Source organism: Cannabis sativa, chromosome 8, assembly GCF_029168945.1.
Source record: "Cannabis sativa cultivar Pink pepper isolate KNU-18-1 chromosome 8, ASM2916894v1, whole genome shotgun sequence".
NCBI classification, from domain to species: domain Eukaryota; kingdom Viridiplantae; phylum Streptophyta; class Magnoliopsida; order Rosales; family Cannabaceae; genus Cannabis; species Cannabis sativa.
In genome coordinates, this window is record NC_083608.1 from 28,908,045 (window position 1) to 28,929,728 (window position 21,684).

The following is a 21,684-nucleotide window of genomic DNA, read 5'->3' on the forward strand; positions in this document are numbered from 1 at the left end:
CCCTTGATTCCTGTCAGTAGCAGAGCATTATCAAGATCTGAACCTAAATCTTCTCCTCCTTCGATGGTTTTCATCACAGTCTTCCACATAGGCTTGAGTATCACCTTGAACAGTGTGGGCTGATACTCAAACACCTTTGGAACAATATTTTTGAGAGAGAAACTTTATGATTTTCGAAATATACAAAGAAAGAAGAGAAGAGAGTAATCTGACAATGAAAACTTAGGTTAATTCTCTCTTTTCATCATTTTCTTTATATAGGCTTAACTTAGGGCTAGGTTAGATGAGATTGGGCTTGAAATAAAGACTTGGGCTGAATCTTCTTTTTAGGGTCAAATATACGGGTTTTAGAGTTAGATTTTCGCTACTTTATTTCAACTAATGAAATAAAAGTGTCTTTTTCTAATTTTAACACTTTTCTCATCTAATTATTTAAATACAAATTTTATTTTAATAATTATAAATAATTATCAAATAAAATATAATTTAAACATATTTATAATTTAGACCCACAAAGTGTATTAATTAACAAATAAACCCTTATTTCTCTTTTCTTCTTAAAAATGTCAAACTTGGTAAAAATTCTCAAATAAGGCATAGTTTTTTTTTTTTTTGAATTCTAATTGACTGATATAATCAATTAGTTGAGTCTACAAGATGATATTATCTCATATAATATGGGGACCATGGGCCTATGTAACCAAGCTCCTAATAAGTAGATCCGAAATTTACTAAGTAAATTTCCTAGCTCATTAATTCCTCTTGACTCCATTATAGATTCAGAATTGCACTCTTGATTACATAGAACACTCTATATACTAAATATAGATACATTATGAATTATCCATTATTTACAATCTAAATAGTCAATGATCTTCTATAGATGGTTTACATTGAGTATGGACAAATATACCGTTCTACCCTCCAATGTATTTTATCCTTAAAACACTTAGCTACTTATAAATGATATTTCAGTAATCTAATATAATTACTAAAATGAGCGCTCTATCATGTATCACATTAAGCCAAGCTTTAATGAAACCATCGTTTCATTTCTAATAGAAGATATAGATTCCATATCTATGATTAACACTCCCATTCAATTGAACCACTGAGTTCCCAAGATGCAAGTATTAGGCCAACCCTATTGGCAACTGTAATGAACAAGTCAAAGAGCACGTATAGTACAGTTAAGCTAGAACTTAACCATCTCAGGATTGAGATCAATTGACCTAAGATCAACTAAGTGACATTGACTTAGAAAAGACATAATAGTAAGTTTATGATATTTTTTTTACTGTCAATATCGGTCCAGTCCGATGTACAGTTGATACATCCGATACTATTTTACTTTGCTAATGTCCTGGAAAGAATATTCCACATATATAAGTGTAAGTAAACCACATCACTACTTATCATGTTAGTGTAAATCCAGTGCACTGATAAATCGTGAGGCTAAATAGTTTGAACTATATAATTATGATTATTTTTCACTGTGTAGACAACACTATAATCATGTATAACTATATGTTCATAATTTTATAGAATTTATATATTAAACATATAATCATAAAATTAATCATGTCAACCATGCAACATAAAATAATTTCTAATCTTTTATTAATTAGTAAATCTGATTATATTGAAATGAGTTTTATTTAGAGCATAAAATCTCAACAAACTCCCACTTGCACTAATGTAAAACTAAAAGTACATTTCAATTAATCTCATCATCTTGATGTCCAGATCAAGTGTAGTATGTAGTATTATTATTGTAATAGGATCTGACAGGTTTGATTCAGTATGAACCTTTTCTACAATTACATCATCCTTAGTCACAAAATCCTTGATATTGTGAAATTCCTCTCTATATGTTTACTCCTCTTAGGGTGTTGGATTCTTTACTATTTGGCAACTATATATGTGTTATCAAGAAGTAAAACTAGTAGTTAATCCATGACTAGAATAACTCCACGAACTATATAGAACTTGCCTTAGGCTGAATAATTGTTTAGTAGCCTTTTGGGCCACTTTAATATTCAGTCTCACCGGTAGAGTTAGAGACTCCAGATAGGTTTTTACACTTCTCATAAATCACTGCTCCACCCCGAGAGTAATCATCATCCCAGATTTAGACTTTCTAGCTTCAATGTAAATCTAGAAATCTGAGTCAATGTATTGTAAAGGGTTTTAAATAATCACCCTTGTAGACTAACATATAGGTCCTTTTTTAATCTTAAGATTTATTTTATTGTCTTCCAATATTTCTTTCCTAGATTAAACTAATACCTACTCATAATTCCCACTCAACAGTAGGTGTATAGTCTAATGCATACCAGAGCATACATGAGACCACTCACTATCGATGCCTAAGGAATTATTTCCTTGGCCTTTGTCTTTTTTGGAATAGTTGAAACTATTCCTTAGATAAATAAATTCTATGTCTAGGAGTCAAAAGACTTCCTTTAGAGTTAGCCAATGGGAAAATGCTTTAGCATCTTACTAGAGTAAGTTGCTTGCACTAAAGTAAGTAAATTACCAGGTATACCACAAGCCATAGGTTTAGATAATCTCAAAACTATGATACTAGGATCGGAAAGTTTTCTTAAGTCCATTGAATAGACTTATTATCAGAATTTCCCTTCTTGTCCTTGTAATAGAAAACTTTTGGTTGCTTCATGTGAATAGTTTTAACCATAGTTCTCTTGGTTTTGATTCTCAGTTCCTTATTAGGACTATCCATTGCTTGTTTAAACTAACAATGAATTACTATCACAAGAGTTTTCCCAGTCGTAACAGGGTGAGTTCCTTAAAACCCTCCCACAACGACAAGGTATCGTGAATTTTGTCTAGGAACATCAACGGTATTGACCTCATCGATTGTGTCAATACAATAGAGGCAGTAGGACAGTCTTATATAGAATAAGATGATAGAACACTTTGAGATTAAATCAAATATTATCTCCTCTGCTTTGCTACTTTATTTTCATATTTAGTCATGTTCTTAGAAAAGCAGTATTCGTTGAAACAAACACTTTCTTATCTTAATGACCATAGGGTGGTCCACCCCTAATCACTTTAGAACAACTATTAGATATGCAAACCTTAGTTAGCAGTTTTGGCTTTCCTTAAGTTCATGATCAGGGCATTCCAGAATGTAGTAATGGTGTATGCTAAGTTAACGACCATTCTATCATTCTGAGGTTTTCTTGAGATCAGACTTAGATGGGACGACATAGAATGTCGTTTGCTATCTCTAAGGCATTTCCCTAGAAGGACTCAGGTGGCTGCTAGTAACTAATCATAGACCTTTCATTCTCATCAATATGCAATCCGAATTTCTAGAGAGGTAAGTTTGGAGACAATTCAAAGTTCAACTTAATGATCTTTGAACTACATAAACAAATATTTCTCCACCCCTATCAGTTCACAAGATCTTTAACCATCTACCTTAATTGTTTTCACCATTGCTAGAAATTCATGAAATTTCTAAAACATTTCAAATTTCTTTGCATAAGGTATATTCTAGAGTGATTGTCTAAGAATTTAAAAATTTAACGATAACTCATATCCACCCCTAAATGTGCATCCATATGTTTGAATACAAATGGACACACTTCCAAGTGGATATTCGCATATTTTCTCTTTACATAGAATAATCTTGTTAATACCACTATGAACAAGATGTAAATGTCATAGATGTATGATTGTGGTTATGGTCTTTTGATGATTCCTAGGATTAGTTACTAAAACAAGAACTATGTAGAACCAACAATGGAGATCGAATGTCTCTTGATTAAAGCTCATTATTTAAAATGTATTTTTATTTAATCATTTATTTTATTCTATATTTTAATAATGAAATTATAAATTAAAGTTGGTCCAAAAAAAAATTAATTTTTTAAAAAAATTTCCAACTTTAATTAAAATTTTCAATTATTTAATTTTCGAAAATTATATAAAATATAAAATTCAAAATTAAATAAATAATTAAATTATAATAAAATAAACTTTTAAAAATATCTATTTTTTTACAAAAAAAAAAGAAAATATCTAATTTAAGTTGTTCTAGAATAACTAAATTTCCAACTTAAATTATTTTCAAACAAAATTTAATTAAATAACAAATTAAGTTGTAACTACTTAATTTGAAAAATATTCCATTTTAAGTTGATCCAAAATTTAACAAATTTTCAACTTAAAAAATATCCTAAGAATCTTCAATAACTAATTCCTAGAATTCCTCAACTTAATTTTGAAATTCAAAAGATATTCAAATTTAAGTTGATAAAAAAAATTAGTTAGAAATAACTAATTTACAACTTAAATAGGAATATTTAATGAAATAAAAAAAAATAAGCTTCAGAAGGAATCTAGTTAGTTATAATTCTATATTTAATTAAATACAAGAAAAATACATATAGTTTATCTTGAACTAATTTCATTAAACTAAGTGTGTTTTTCTTAAATTAATTTCAAAATATACGAATGAAAAATAATTCTATTTATTTTGAAATTAATTATGTTGCTAATCAATTTTATTAGGTTAAACTAATTTAATTAACCTAGTACAGTTATTCAAATCAGGCAAATGGGCCTTCACAGTTGGGGTTGTTCATGTGATGGAGGGCTGGGTTCAGTATGTCGTACCCACTGCTATTGGCGCCCTAACTCTCACACAAGGCCAAAAGGGAGGAATTTAACCTTAAAATGAACAACTGTTATTATTTGAATAGGCCCAAAAACTAAATGAGCCTAAATAAAATCTATCATGGTGTGACATTTTATTTAGCAACCTAGTCCATTTTAATTAAAAAAATTAAATGAACTACCTATATGCATCTAAACACAAAGTAAACATATACGCTCATACACGCACACAGATTTAGATGGATCCTATCATGTTACAAGGTCATACACAGATGAAAGAAGAATGTAAAATTTACCTGTTACAAATTATTGTCATGACCTATTGACAATTGCACCATGGGTTAAAATCAGATCATTGGATCTGTCAACAAGTTAACCATGACAATTTACATCAAGCAATAATAGGTTTTATAAAACTTACAAAGAAGATAAAACACATATTCCTACAACAAGTTGGATAGTTTGATATAGGATTTATTTAATTTTAAATTAATTAATTTATTTAATAATTTTCGAAAATAATAAATAATAAAAAAATATTTTTCGGTTAAATAAATAAATAAAAAATTTAAAATTAAACTTATAATTTTGAAAAATTAGGTTTCAACTAACCTAATATCTTTTTCAAAAAAAATGCTAACTACCTTTCAAATTTCATGTTATTTTAAAAAATTAAATATTCTATAAAATAAAATGATAATTTAAGATCATTTTTTTGATTTATAATTTAATTTAAATAAAAAAAATAACAAAATTTAAAAGTTAGCATAATATCCTATTTCTATTCAAAATATCATGATTAAACAAATCTTATTTTAAATTTTAAATAAGGCCAATTTACTATAAAAAATAAAATAATTTAAAAAATATTAATATATGACCTTAAATTTAAAATAAGATAAAATAATCAATTTTAAAAATAAGATAATTAATTAAGCAAAAAAAAATAGATTTTTACCTATTTCAAATTCAAATTTCATTAATATCTTAAATTAATTTTTTTTTAAATGATTATTAGATTTGAAATTTGAAAAGTAAAAATCAAAATACAAAACTACACAAAAAATCCGAAGTTAATTCCATGAAAAAACATGAAAAAATTGCATGTGGTACGGATGGTATGCAGTGCATACCATCCGCACGCACGTTTGGGGCTGCCTGACCGAGAAAGCACAGCGCAGGAGAGGCTGCATGCGCGCCTTGCGTCAAGCTTCAGACAATCCGCCCACAGACCGAGAAAACTCGGACATCAGGCTGTCCGAAGCCGCACGCGTCCGAGAAAATGGTGAATCCGTGCGCGTAAGTGCGGGTGATGCACCCCTGATATTTTTTTTATTTTCAAAAAATCATAACTAATTCAAATAAAATCGAAATCAAGTTCTGTAAAAAAAGGGAATTGCTTAATTTTTTCCAAACTATCCAACAAAAATAATTCCAGAACGAAAATTCAATTATTTTTCATAAAAAATTTCACAAACATCATTCAATCATCAAATAACACACAAATCAACATGAAACCATCCAAATCACACACAATCGTTTTAAGTCAAAATTTCTTGAAAGTAAATCAATTACCATGGCTCTGAGGCCAGTTGTTGGAATTAGATTTACTAACAAGTATGTTATTTAACATCCTAAATATGAACTTCTAAAACGATATGAAATAAACACATATAAAGTATTAGAAACCTTACAGTGGTTGCAAAGGAATATAATGTCTCCTTCCGCTCAGATCTCTAACCCTTGTATCCTTTTTGTAGTAGAGTATCACCAAGATCTGAGCCCGAATGTCCTTTTCTTGAATCTGGATTCTTCACAGTCTTACACACTATGATTGAGATACCACTTAATGTGTGTGGGCACTCACTCATTCACTATAGGCTCGGTTTAGAAGAGACGAAAAAGAGAGAGAAGGTGGCGGCTAGGATATAGGAAGAAGGCTTTGAATTTTTATCTGAAGGAATGAGATCCATCATCTTTTTCCTAAAGCCATCACTACCTATTTATAGGAAACTCCCTAGGGTTAGGTTAGATTTATTCGGCATTAAAATAATAATAAAAATAAATGGTACATATGCTCTTTAAGTGGCCGGCCATGATGTGGATAATGGGCCCCACTTTGCAATTTTGCCATTTTGTCATTTCTCCATCTCATTTTCTCAAAAACGTTAATTTTCCAATTTAACCATTTACATGCCAATTCTAATTATTTAATAACTAAAAATTAATTATTAAATAATATTTTAACTTAATATATTTATTAATTAGACTAATCAAAGTCTCTCAATTAACAAATAAACCCTAGAAACTCTTTCTTCACAATTAAGCCCTTGCTTAGTGAAAATTCATAAACTAGACATAGTCTAATTTTAGAATTATAATTGATTAATCAAAATCAATTGACTGAGTCTTACAAGTAGTATTGTCTCAACTAGTATGGGGACCATGGGCCTATATATCTGAGCTTCCAATAAGCAGACCCAGAACTTACCAAGTAAATTCACTGACTTATTAATTCCTTGTTGCATCCACTCATAGAACTTGGAATTGAACTCTCAGTTATATAGAATGCTCTATATGTTCCACGATATAGATACGCTATTAGTTATCCATTGTTATAATTTCAATAATCAATGATCCTCTATAGATGATCTACATTGTATAGGGATTAAATTACCGTTACACCCTTCAATGTATTTTATCCTTAAAATACTTAGCCACCTATAAACGATATTTCAGTGAAGTAAACATAATCACTGAAATGAGTACTCAACCATTTATCTCTATTTAGCCAAGCTCGAAGGAAATCATCATTTCACTTCTATGTCTAGAAAGAAGCTATAGATTCCATATCTATGTTTAGCGCTCCCACTCAATTGCACTACCATGTTCCCAAAATGTACGTATCTCCTTGACCCAAAAGTAGGCTTAACTAACAAATCAAAGAACATGTATAATACTCTTGAGATCGAACCTAACCATGTCAGGATTAAGATCATTTGATTTAGGATCAACTAGGTGATATTGAATTGAATAGATATTACGGTAAATTATCATATCTATACAAAGGTTCAATATCGGTCCCTTCCGATGCATACTCCATGCATCCAACCCAAGCTTTACTTTAACCAATGCCCTGGAAAGAACATAGCACTTATCCAAGGTGCAAGTAAACTATGTTGTAGATTGTCATATCAGTTAAACCCTGTGTACTAATAATTCTAGGAATATATATTTAATCACACAATCTTGATTACTTTCCACAATGCTGACGACACAATAAACAAGAATATAAATGTGATAAGGATTTGGATGAATTTATAAATCAAATAAACAAATAAATGATAACATGAACCAAATGACACACATATCGGTGATGAAAATACTTCTGTTTCTTTATTGATATTTAAAGGATAAAGATTACATTGAAATTGAGTTTTATTTAGGGCATAAATTCCAACAGTTTAACCTTATTATCGGGTCTAAGATTTGTATAACATAAGCAACCAAACACCTTAAGGGAAGAGTAATATGGTTTGACATTGAAAAGAACTTTTAGAGGAGAGAAATTGTTGAGAAGTGGAGAGGGCATTCTATTGATGAGAAATGCAGCAGACCTGCCTCATCCCAGAATTTAAGAGGCATACTAGCCTAAGCTAGAAGAGTTAATCCACTCTCAACAATGTTCCTATGTTTTCTCTCCACAACTGCATTTTGTTCATGTGAGTGAGGGAAAGAGATTTTGTGAACAATATTAGATTGTTGCAGAAATTGGGTAAATGATTAGTATTCTCCTCCCCATTCAGATTGTATTTTCTTAATGGGTAAGCCTAGTTGAAGCTCAACTTTGTTTTTAAAAGTAATGAATGTAGATAGGGCTTCATTTTTGGTTCTCAACATGTATATCCATGTGTGCCTAGAGAAAGAATCAAGAAAACTAATGTATATCTATACCTAGATGAAGAATTAATAGGGACAAGACCCTATAAACCAGAATACAACAGTTGCAATGGCTGAGTATAGACAATTGTGGATGTAGGGAATAGAAGTTTGTGAAGCTTCCCAAGGCAACATGCAGTGCAAAGTTGAGTAAAAGATTCATTATTTATATTGCTAAGTTTGATATTACAAGAGTTAAGTACTTGTTGAACAATTCTAGAATGAGCGTGGCCATGTCTTTTATGCCACAAAGAAAAAATGCTATTTTGTTCAAACAAGGTACTTGAATTACATTGAGTGCTATCAAGAGTAGACTTGATGTTGGTGGATTGAGGCAGAGAGGTCTGCTTGTGAGTGTTGAGAAAATTCAGTTGATTTGAATCAAATTAGTAGAGACCTTTTTCAAGCTTCCCAACAAGCAAAGTCTTCAAAGTAACCCGATCCTTGACAAGACAGTGAAAGGGGTGAAACTTAAAGAAAACCCCATTATCTTGGGAAAACTGAGACATACTAAGAAGGTTTTAGGTTATATCAAGAACATGCAATAAATTATTGAGCACAAGATTATGAGAGTGATAAGGGGAAGTAAATGAAGAAATGACCAATGTTTTGAATACACAAACCTGCTCCATTGCCCATGTGAGCCTGCTGATCACCATTATAGGTACTGCTAGAGGTAAGATTCTATTCATTTGGAATAAGGTGATGTGTAGCTCCTGAATCTGGGTACCAGTTAGGATCATTGACCACTTCTGGTGTAGCATAGTAGGCTTGCATCTCAGGTATGTTGGCAGTGGCATTTCTAGCAATGTTTTGAAAAGATTCATGCCTTGAAAACGACTTATCAAAGTGGTAAACATTGTTGAATAGTGCATCCAAGCTTGTGGCACAACTGACATTGTGGTTTTTGACCCCAAACTGTAGTAAGGCCATGACCACCAAAGAAACCTCCTCTAAAATTTCCAAATTGGCCTCCTGATGGTGGCATAGAACTTCTGGATGCGGAAGCAAAGTGACCAGGTGGGGTGGACTGCATCATGGCAAAGGTTGCACCATTGCCTTTTGACATAGAACCAAATCTAGAAGAAAATGGAGAAAAAGGTTGAGAACATTGACCTCAACCTATTTGATTCTTGGTGAGAGCCATATTTGCTTCAACTTTAGCAATATCAAGTTCTTTTGCAGCTTTGTCCAACTGAACTTCTTGAGCCATTAACAGTGCCTCAATCACAACAACATTATATGCATCTGTTCTAGTATTGACAGAGATAATGAAAACATTGTATTCAGTTGGTAAACCATTGATGATCGCTTCAATGTGATCTTGTGATGTAGTTGGATGACCTATAGATGCAAGAGTATCAATGATACTCTTGATCTTGAGAAGAAAATCACTCAATGGAGACTGTTATTTAGTGTTGCAAAGTAGAGTTTTGTATTGATCGATCTTGGCACGATTGAGAGAAGTGTAATATTCTCGAAGATCGATCCAAATCTGAGCTGTAGAAATAGATCCTACCATTCTTAGGAGCACTTTCTCAAACATGGATGAGAGAAGCCATGGCACGAGAATGTTGTCCTGTTGCTCCTGATCTTCATATTTTGGACTCAGTCTATTTGCACACCGATCTTCTTCTGTGAGATACTGCAGTGGAGTAAGGTTAAGATCAAGAAACTTTTGTAGTCGACTCCCCTTAATGGCGGCAAGAACCTGATGCTTCCATGGCAGGTAGTTGAACTCATCGAGTCGAACAGAGAACGAGTGAGAGAAAGAGACAAGACTACTCTTAGGAAGATTAGTAGTGTTGTGAGGTAAACCCGTTTGTTGACACAAACTTGGAGGAATCGACGAACCTCCATTGTTGATTGCTGAGGTCTACTCCATTAAGAAGATAATAGAAGCTCTGATACCATGTTAATGTCGAAAGCAAAAGAACAATTTAGAAGAATGCTCTGTTTTCATTACTGTTCAGAAAAGAAGATACAAGAGTATATATACACATTGAATGAGTTGAAAACTCATCAACAACTAACAGAAAGTCAGTTGACACTAACTAAAAACCAAAAAAGAAAAGGCTAACAACTTGTAACTGTTTAACTAACTAAACCAATCATAAACCAGGTACCCTTAACATCTCCTTATTATACAGTCCATTACTATTAAACCAAACATCTCCTTCTTATTACAGTCCATTACTATTAAATGAAACATCTCCTTCTTATTACAGTCCATTACTATTCTCGTTACCATTCCAATTATAATACAATGAACTAAACACCACCACAATAACACTTAAAAAAGAAAATAAAAAAATTTAAAGCCAAGAGGCTTTTATATTCATAATAGGACATCACTATTCATTTCATTGTCCACACTTTTATTATATACACAACCAATACACAAAAACCACGTTGGATCATTTCATGATTCAGTATTAAATAAGGTTAGAACTCTCCATATATTTTCACAAAATATATAAAAATATAAATAAAATCATGCATATATGTGAATGTGACTTCTTCTTCTTCATTTTTTTCTTTAATAAAAAAATATAGCTAAGCCAAGAGCCAAAAGTCTTTGTGTCGTTTTGTGGTGATCAAGTAGCCTCCTACACGTCTGTTTTTTCTCCTCACGGCTAAGGCCATGCAAGTGGCATTCTGAATGCAATACTCCACAACACCGCCCCCCACGCCGCCTCGGCCACTGTTCCCAGCTGACCACATCATCAGAAGTCGCCATGTCGTCGACCTCTTCTTTTGGCCCAAAACCAACATATCAACGCTTTGCTTTTTTGCTTCTTCCAATATCATTGGGCCCTTTTCTTTGCCCTCTATCACAGTAACATCAATTTCCACCTGTCAAGGACCAACCGTGTGATTAAATTCAACAACACTTTTATTTTTCCTCATAAATAATAATTAATTAACTACACAGTCGTCATTCATTCAAAGTAATCAAGTAACTAGAGTCAACATGACCTTTAAATCACACATTAAAAAATCCAACAAAATTTGAGATTTTAGTTAGACAAATTAACTGTAAAGTGATACATACGTATATATATAAAGCTCAAGAAGGTGATAACACAGAATTATTGATGAACATTAATCAACAAACTATAATTATGATAACTATACTAAAAGGAAGTGCATAGCATTATTGATTATATTATTTACCCACCTCGGTCTTCTTTGATTGACACATATTCTTAAGAGCTTGAACAAGTTCAAAAGCCTTCGGAGCTTTCTCCTCGCTCAATTGCTCCCCTGTTCCTGTTCCTGCTAATTAAAATAAATCTGATTTAGTTATTCTCAATTTTTCACAAACTTAATAATCTACGGAGAAAAATTATGAAGGAATATAAAGTAGTAATAAGCTCAAAAACCTTTTCTAGATACCGGTTTGATAACATGGAGGAGAACTAGCTTATCCTGGTTGGGAATAGAATGAGAGAGAGCCCATTGAAGAGCTCCTTTAGCTTCGAAGCTAGAATCGACCACAACCATGATCTTCCTTCCAATTCCCAAACTGGGTTTCATTTCATTTTCTGTGGTTTTTTGATCATCCCCAGCAATGCCATCAGAGCCTTGATCATCATGTTTTTGAGCAGCCGCTTTAAGAGACTTCTCTTGAAACTTTTGTTGAATAGGTGGAGATCGAACTCGAACCAGAGGCCTAATCCTGCTGAGGCAGAAGCTCGGCAACTTTGGACCTGATCTTCTACCCATATCTTGAGACTCCTACGGAGCTAGAGAAAGAGAGAGAGAACCAGACCAGTTATTGTTATTAACAGATAAAGAAATGGCTTTAATTAGGGAGTGAACAAAGTTCTAGATGTTGGTCCCTGAGGGCCATTGTTGTTAATTGTTATACTCTGCTTTGCTTTGCTTTTGGCTGTGTAATCATGTGCCAGTTTCTTTGTTTCTTTTTTTTTTCCTTTTGAATTAAAAGAAAAGAAATAAGAAAGCGTTTGTGTGGGGGCTATTACGGAACGTGCTTGTCATGAAGTTGTAGGGTCAGCCCTTAATTAAAGCTTTGGCCAGCCTCTTCACCCTTAAGCTTTTTCTTACAAGTCTTCTTAGCTGCCATGGATGTCCCCTGTCTCAATTACGATTATTTTTCCCCTCATTAACAAAATAAACATGTAAACTTATTAATTATTCAATGACAAAAAAATAAAAGAAAGAATTATTAAAAGTTTTGCCGCTGAATTTTTGATAGGTACCGCATATACTATGTTTGTTAAAAATTGTTAAAATATAATAGTTCCATGAGCATGCCCTTCTGCTAGATTATTTGATATCCTGTATTTTAAAGTCATACATATTTGGTACTTTAAATATAATTTTTTTTGATAAAATTTTATCAAATACAATCACTCTCTAAAATTTGATGAATTTTGAATTAAAATTTAATTATTTGATTACATATAACCGTCAATTGTTTGGTTATATTGATAAAATTTTATTGTTTAAATTTTATTTTAATGTACTAAATATGTACAATTTGAAAATATGAGGTACAAATTAAGTAATATTGAAAAGAGAGGGTAACAAATATATTTTCCATAAAAATATAAAGTACTAAATGAGTATATTTCCTTTATTTTAAGGAATTATTTTACAAATATACAAAAATAACAAAAAAAAAAAAAATTACAAAAATACGGTTGTACAGTATTTTAAATATTTTTACAATTTTTATGATTTTAATTTACAGAAAATACAACCTTTTGATGTATATTTATATTTGATAATTTGTTGTTGAATTTTCGTTATTCGCATGATATTTTTTGTTGTTATTTTGATATTGTTTAGATTTTATTTTTTGGTTAGTTTTATATAGTTTTCTTTTTATTTTTATTGAACATCGTAAAAATTAAAAAAAAATCTTTAAACATAAAAATGTAAAAAAAAATTACAAAAATAAGTACTTTAAACTTTGACAAATACCAAAATTTTCAATTCTTTTATTCAAAAAAATTATTATTAAAGAAAAAATATTAAAAATCCCATTAAATGCTTAAAATAAATAATAAGTAAAAGTGAAAACATTAAATTTACTTAAACAATTACTCTTTCAAAATATATTTAAATTTTTTATACTTACAAACACATCTTAAAAAACAAAAAAAAAGTTTATTCAAAATTCAATAAATATTTTAAACAACAAATTGTAAAAAAAAAAAACAACAACAACAACAACTTTTGTTTACATGAAATCGACACTTTTTTCTTTTCCAAATGAAGTTTTAAATAGAAAAACAATTTACTTTTTAAATTTCTTAATTAGTTTTTCAATTTTGATTTCTTTTTAATTTTCTTAATGATTTAAAATGTTTTATTTTTGATTCCAAAAAAAAATGTTTTATTTTATTTTAGTTTTTAAGATTTGAATCAGAATACATTGGATAATGGGATAATTACATAAGGCACCGTTTTTTATAAAAAAAAAAATGTACATTTTTACGTTATATGGATTTTGTTTTTATATTTTTACGGTTTTCCGTAAAAATAACACGAAAACAATAAGAAATTACATAAAAGTAATATGAAAATAACATCTAAATAACATCAAAACAACAACTAAAAATAACAACCAATTAACATGAATATAACATAAAAAGACCCTATTTTCTGTAAATAAAATCAAAAAATTCGTAAAAATGTTTAAAATTCCGTAAAACTGTATATTTGTAATTTTTTTTGTTGTTTTTGTGTATTTATGAAATTATCCCTTGGATAATTGTTAAAGTTCTAGAGATAAAAACACTCATTTACAATGACACATAAGTATTTAAATGATCAAATGGATGAAACATAAGATAATAATTAAATTTGTGTAAATGTTAAAATTTGGAAAGAATTTTAACGAACTAGATATTTTAATAACGAGCACGATATTGTAATATAATAACTTTGACAAAACTACAAAGTAATAATTATTAAAAAAAAAGTTAATTAGGATAATTTTTTCCCCAAATTTTGACATGTACTAAATCATGTTCCCTGAACTTTTTTTGTCGTTAAAAATTGGAATAATTACATAAAAAATATAAATTGACATTTTATTTACAAAAATACCTCCATAAGGTAAAGTCAACATTTATACCTTTTATGTAATTTTAATTACTAAAATACCACTTACACTATCATCACTTACACAATCAAACGATGGTTGCAGAGTGGTTGCTGCGTGGTTGCGCGGTAGTTGCATCAGACGAAGGTTTCAATCAGACGATGGTTGCATGATGGTTGCTAGGTGGTTGGCCGAAGGTTGCATCAGACGAAGGTTTCATTCAGACGAAAGTTTCTGGGTGGTTGCTGGGTGGTTGGCCGAAGGTTGCATCACACGAAGGTTTCAATCAGACGAAATAACTGTTAGCAAAATGTTTATGCAACTGTCGTGAAACATTAAAAATCAGAACAATATTTTCATGCACATAACTATATCTACATGTCTTTTTATAATTTAATATGAACAAATTCACCATTAGAAATTTGTAAAACAACAAAATACACCAGGATAAACATTTTACTATAGTATTGATGTATTTTTTTTTTTGGATTATACTTGAGTTGGATTGTTTGGGAACTCCAATTCAACTTTTTGAGATCTGCCTTTTATGGATCTAAAAATTGAAGTCAGGACATTAGTTTTATGCAATTAAACTGGATTTCAAGTTGAATTTTAGTTTCGTAGTAGTTTTTCTACATTTTTTTTTTATGAATTTGAAACAACCTCTATTTTGATTGATTCAGGTCGTTTTCTAAGGTGAAGTCGCCAGAATTAATGGTGGTTCTCTTTCTGATTGAATTTTCGTTTCAGTTGCGTTGGGTTGCTACGTAGTTGCACAATGGTTGCGCGATGGTTGCGTGATAGTTTCCCAGGAAGCATAGATACTGGGTTAAAGGTGTGTGTAAGTGATATTTGTGTAATTTTTTTAGTTGGGATGTATATTTTTTTATTTGGCCAGTTGGAAGTATTTTTGTAATATTGTTACTTTTTTTGGTTAAAACTGAAAAAATCCCTTAAAAATTCCCCCTGAACTATTAAGATGGTTAGATTTAAGGACTTTTGTCTAATTTTAGTAAAAAAATTCTAACATCGATGAAAGTTTAGGGGGCATGATTTAGTACATATTAAAATTTGAGGGGCATAATTTGGTAGATATCAAAGTCCGGGGAGCATGGTTTAGTATATAAACAATCACTGAAACAGTAATATTGAATGAAATTAGATAAAAGTTCTATAATCTAACAATCTCAATAGTTTAGAGGGAATTTTTAACTACTAAAAAAGTTCAGGGGCATGATTTGGTACATATCAAAGTTCGGGAAAAAAAAAACTTAATTAGCCTTAAAAAAAAAAATAAAAAATACACACAAACGATCAGTTTAATAGTAACCTAACTTGGCTGAACATTCCTTTTTCAAGTTGTGTTTACATAATATAAAAAATTGCTTACAAAAGTTTCTTATAATACGTGCAGAAACTACTAATATATATAACATATGATAATAATAATCCTGATCGTGATAATGCCTCTACTAAAATAACATTGTGACACGTAAATGATATGATGATAGTGTGAGAACAACATCAAAAGTCAATTATAGTGATTTTGTGGCTTTTGATATTAATACTATTGTTTTTGTACAAAGTCCATATCACTTTATTGAGTGGTTTCATTATCATGAGAAGAGGAATATTTTCCCTTACCCAACAAATAATAACGATATATATATTATATAATTTGATAATGAAAAATAATTCCCCTAACTTTATTTAGTTATAAATTTAGGTATGTTTTGATTATGAAAATCAAGAGATCATAAAACACAAGTTGATCCACCCCCTCACCAAAAGTTTAGAGAAAAGGGCCTGAAACGTTAGGTAAGATTGAAATTTTGAGATTCTTATTAGTTGTGCCGGCAACCATCTTTAGAGCAATAATTTATGCAAGATTATTTGAACTTTATTATAATTTAAATATTTTATATTAAATATTGTCCATTTTTTTTGTGTATTTTGTATCATTTGGTTTGTTCAAAAGCACAGTCATCTTTTCACGGTAGTAGATCAATTTGATTCACAGAAGAAGGTGAATAATTAAAAATAAAACAACGTTATAGTATGTATGACTGCAAACAAACCTTAATCTATACATATATCATTCAAAATCATATATTTTATTTAGAGCAATAAATCTACAACATACCTCCCATAGCTACTCTATCCATTTGAGCCATTCCAAAAAGTGTGTGTGAAGTTTAAACACTATCCAAGATCTTGACGGTTATGTTATTAGTTAGGAAATTAGGTTAGTTATAACTTTCTGTTATGACAGTTAGGTTCTTTATCCTTTATTTGTACTGCTCTATTTATAAAGACCATTAGTGATTCTATAGAGTAAAGTTGATGACTAAAAAGAATTTAGATGAAATTCTAGAGAGAAAGAGAAGTGTAAAAGGTTTGAGTTTTTCTGATCTCAGTTCCCTCAAGTGAGCCTATTGCAGGAGAAAGACTCCATGTATGATGAACATCCAAATCTCCCTCCTTTATAATAATCTGAGCACCATTGATCAATAAAGGCAAAGCCTCAAGACAGTTCCACCCAAGGAGTAGATCCAAGCATCTTGCTTGTGTTCGAACCTTGTAATCCTTGTGTTAAGTTGCTCAATTTTTGTCATCCATTTATTAATTGAGTTTACTTTGTTTTTCTTGCTTTTGATTCTTTAATCTCTAAGTTTGATTTTTTCTTGAAGTGGGATTGATTCACAACAAAAAGCATCAGAGCACAAGTTCGTATTATGAAATCAAGAACCAAGGTGATGAGAGTTAAAGAACACAATGGAAACTACTAGATTCGAAGTGGATTAATATACAGGGGTTAATGACTTTGGTCCATGGAGAATCAAGACGAAGGCATTGCTTATGCATCAGGGTGCTGTAAGTGCCATAATAGGAACTGTCGCCAAGGAAGGAGAGGAAGCAAAGAAAGTTTCTCAAGAAACCGATATGAAAGCATAGTGTCATTTTGTTGAGCTCAAGAGATGAGGTACTTTGAGAAGTCGCAGATGAAGAAACTGCAGTAGGATTTTGGAACAAACTTGATGAAGAAACTGCACTAGGATTGTGGAACAAACTTGGATCAATATACATGAAGAAATATCTGGCAAACAATTTTTATTTGAAGAAGAAGTTGTACACCATGAAGATGGATGAAACCAAAGAACTCATGAAGCATCTCGATGACTTCAACAAGCTGATCTTGGACTTGAATAACATTGGGGTTCAAATTGAGGAAGAAGATCAAGCTATTTTGCTATTAAGTTCTCCGCCTAAAGCCTATGAACACTTTGTGGACACAATCCTATGTGACAAATATACTTTAACCATGTTTGAAGTAAAGGCTGCAACTAATTCAAAAGAAATTCAGAAGAAGGTTGATGACAGATCAAAAATTAGTGGTGAGGGATTGTTGTTTGCTTGAGGAAGAACTGAAAGGAGAGATTTTGAGAAATCCAATAATGGACACAAATCGAATTGTAAAAACATAATTGCAATAGGGAAGGAGTGCTACTACTGTAAGAAAGATGTGCACTTTAGAGATGAGTGTTACTTGTTAAAGAACAAGCTAAAGAGAGACAAGAGTAAAGAAAGAGGTGAAGCAGATGTTGCATCTAGTGGTTATGATTCAGTAGATGTTGCATATATGACTCCAAACAAGAATTTATTTAGCAGTTATGAAGAAAATTCAGTTGGCACAACTCTCCTAGGTAGCAACAAGGCATGCAAGATTCTTGGAATTGGTTCAATTGAAATGAAGATGCATGATGGCATAACTAAAAGTATAAAATGTGTGGTATGTGCCTGAACTCAAAAGAAACTTACTGTCAATTGGATGATTGATAATCGTGGATACCTTGTGAAAATTGATAGTGGTACCCTTAATGTCTCAAAAGGATCTCTAGTGGTTGTTAGAAGTAAACTTATAAATGCCCTTTATTACATGATAGGGATTGCTATAACAGGAACAACATCACCAGTTGTTGGCAGTGTCAAAAGTGACAGTATAAGTCTATGGCATTTGATGCTTGGTCATGTTATTGAGAGAGGCCTCACTGAACTTGACAAACAGGGACTATTTCGAGGTTGATTAATTGTCAAACTTAGTTTCTATGAAGAGTGTTTTTATTAGAAAAGTTGCAAGGTTAAATTCTCCACTGGACAACATAAAACTAAAGAAAAATTTCCCTATATACACTCTGACCTCTGGGCTCCTTCCAGAATTAAAACTCTAGGGGGTGTTAGCTATTTTATTAGCATTATAGATGATTTTTCAAGAAAAGTGTGGGTGTTCCTTTTGAAAAGTAAGGATAAAGCTTTCAATACATTTGTTTCCTAGATAAAGTTAATTGAATATCAAACCAAGTGCAGAATTAGAAAGCTAAGAACTAATAATGGTTGGAAATATTTCTCAAAGAAATTTAATAAATTTTGTAAGGAACATGGGATAGCTAGGCACTTAACAGTTAGTGATACACCACAATAAAATGGTCTTTTTGAAAGGATGAATATAACTCTCATTGAAAGGGTAAGGTGTATGCTAAAAGGTGATGGTTTGTAAAGGCCTTTTTGGGATGAGGTTATCAAGAAAACTTGCTACAAAGTCAATAGATGTCCATCAGTCCCTTTGAAGTTTAAGACACCACAAGAAGTTTGGACATGTTAAGTACCTAAGTTAGATCACCTAAGGGTGTTTACATGCACAATTTATGCTCATCATAGGCAAGACAAACTTCAAGCTAGAGCTCTAAAATGCATGTTCCTAGGCTATCCAGATGGTGTGAAGGATTACAAGTTGTGGTGCTTGGAACCAGGTCATAAGAAATGGATTATTAGTAGGTATTGTTCAGTTTTCTGCCCTAAATAAAACTCATTTCAATATAATTAGATTTACTAATTAATAAAAGATAAGAAATTTCTTTTCTGTTGCATGGTCCACATGATTTATTTCATGATCATGTTTGATGTATAAATTCTATTAAGTCCAAAACATATATATTTATTCTTGATCATAGTGTCGTCAGCACAATGGAATATAATCATGATTATATGTTCAAAAGTTTAATTCCCATGATTTGCTAGTTCACTACATTTAGACTGACATGATAATCGGGGATAATGTATACTTAAACCTTGGATAAGTGTTATGTCCTTTCCGGGGCATTGGTAAAGTTTATCAGTTTCGGATGTATGGAGTATATATTGGAAGAGACCGATATTGATTTTGGATAAGATACCATAAACTTACAGTTATATCTTTCTAAGTCATTATCAATGGTTGCTAGTATGGTTCACTAATGCCTATTCTTCGGTGCAAGTAATCTTGGTTCAGATTACGAATGTAGTGATACATCAAAGTGAAGCTACTGTATATAATAGAGATTATATATGACAAGGACCGATATGAATAAAGTTTTTTTTTAACATATCATTATTATAAAGACCTAATTTATATCATAATGATGGTCAATAGTAGATCGACCTAAATCCTTAGTTATCATGAACTCATTTTCATGTCATTAGCTTCTTTGATTAACTCGTTGAACTTTCTCCGAGAAGATGATTCTTACAACATCTGTTTTGAGAATCTAACATGGATGGCTGAAACATGATGTACAATTATGGAATCCTATCTTTTCTAACGGATCGACTGTTGGTTCCCTTTAAGTGTTAATTTTGGAACTGGAATGTTGTGCACAAATTTAGATGTGATCTTGAATTATACTTCCACTAGTAAATTAATAGAACTAAAGGTAAAGAAGTAATTAGAAAGTTAAAATGGTATTTTGACCAAAACTAATTACGAACCAACACATGGAGGGCTAATCACTTGAATTGATTATATTAATGGTCACTGCAGTTAAATTCTGTAAATATAATTCTATAATTACTAAGAGTGAAATTCCATATTTATAATGGAGTAATCGTAGAATTAATAAATAAGGGATTATTTTGTTGATGAGACTCAATAAATAATCTATTTATTGAAGCTTAGAATTATAAGTCCATGGTCCCTGAATCGTTAACTTGAAACTATGTCAAGGGTGAAGATAAAGTGTTGTATAAAGATGTTCAAAGAAAATCTAATTTCAATTAGCAAAATAGTAATTATTTATTTTTGTAATAAATAAATAATTATTTTTCTAATTAATTAAATAGGGAAAAAGACCAAAATTGTTAAGACAAAATTTGTTGAGACAAGATTTGTCAGAACAAAAGACACCAACCTTGTCCTAAAAACAGTGGTTGGCGCCTAGCTTCTCCCTATCCTTATTGGATTTATCTTTTTAGGTTAATTAATTATATAATTAATTTAATTAAGTAAATATTTAATTTAAAAAGTGGTTATAGATACTTCAAGATTGTTGAGATATTCTCTCAAGTAGTTGAGAGATTTCCTCATAAACATCACTAACTCAATTTGGTTATAGATTTTTATTCATATAAACAATTAAATAATAATTGAATAAAAGGGATTTAACTACTATAAATAGGAGTCTGATTTGAGAAATCAAAACATTATTTTTACACAGTAAATTTTAAAATCTATCTAGAGAAAAAGGAAATTGTTTTTTCTCTCAATTGTTCTGGCTCATGTGTTGAGACCTCAACAAGAACAGTGTTATACACTTTGCCCTAATAGCCAACACTATTCCTTGTGTGTGGTGGATCGATTTGGAAGACACTTGCGTGAGTCCAAATTGTTAATTCCTCATCAACTTGATTAAGGGATACAACATACGAGAAGTTTTGAGGATACCCTAATAGGTTTCAAGAGGTATTCTAAAATTATATCTTTTATTGTTTTGATTTAATGTACACACATATAGAGATCCTAGGGACTATGGTATGATGATAATTGTTAGGTTATATTTAGCCTATGTTTCAGGTCTTTAAAGTTAGCATTATCTCGTCTATTGGTGTCTTTTGCAGCAGTTTTACGCTTGATTTTCATTATTTTAGGTTCCCGGGCTTTTAAAGTTCAAATTCAGTCAAATGGCGAAAAACTGGGACAAACTGGA

At 31.0% G+C, this 21,684-nt stretch overlaps 1 protein-coding gene across 2 annotated transcripts; it reads right to left on the bottom strand.

The window, feature by feature from the left end:
* Positions 1 to 10,786: 10,786 nt before the first annotated feature.
* Positions 10,787 to 12,728, bottom strand: LOC115701536 (universal stress protein PHOS32). 2 transcript variants are annotated; one of them, XM_030629352.2, is made up of 3 exons: positions 11,976 to 12,728; positions 11,771 to 11,871; positions 10,787 to 11,445 (listed from the first exon to the last, which is right to left on the bottom strand). In XM_030629352.2, the coding sequence occupies exons 1-3, from the start codon at positions 12,316 to 12,318 to the stop codon at positions 11,146 to 11,148; spliced, it is 744 nt and encodes a 247-aa protein (XP_030485212.2). In that variant the 5' UTR covers positions 12,319 to 12,728; the 3' UTR covers positions 10,787 to 11,145. The 2 variants fall into 2 exon arrangements, with proteins under 2 accessions (XP_030485212.2, XP_030485213.2); XM_030629353.2 differs by having other exon boundaries at positions 11,771 to 11,868; positions 11,976 to 12,539.
* Positions 12,729 to 21,684: the final 8,956 nt, after the last annotated feature.

Bases quoted from the DNA above. Each gene is read 5' to 3' on its own strand.
- LOC115701536 (XM_030629352.2), bottom strand. From the start codon at position 12,318: ATGGGTAGAAGATCAGGTCCAAAGTTGCCGAGCTTCTGCCTCAGCAGG. The intron at 11,872-11,975 runs GTTTTTGAGCTT...TATTTTAATTAG, and splicing joins CAAACCGGTATCTAGAAAAG to CAGGAACAGGAACAGGGGAG. The intron at 11,446-11,770 runs GTGGGTAAATAA...GGTCCTTGACAG, and splicing joins GTCAATCAAAGAAGACCGAG to GTGGAAATTGATGTTACTGT.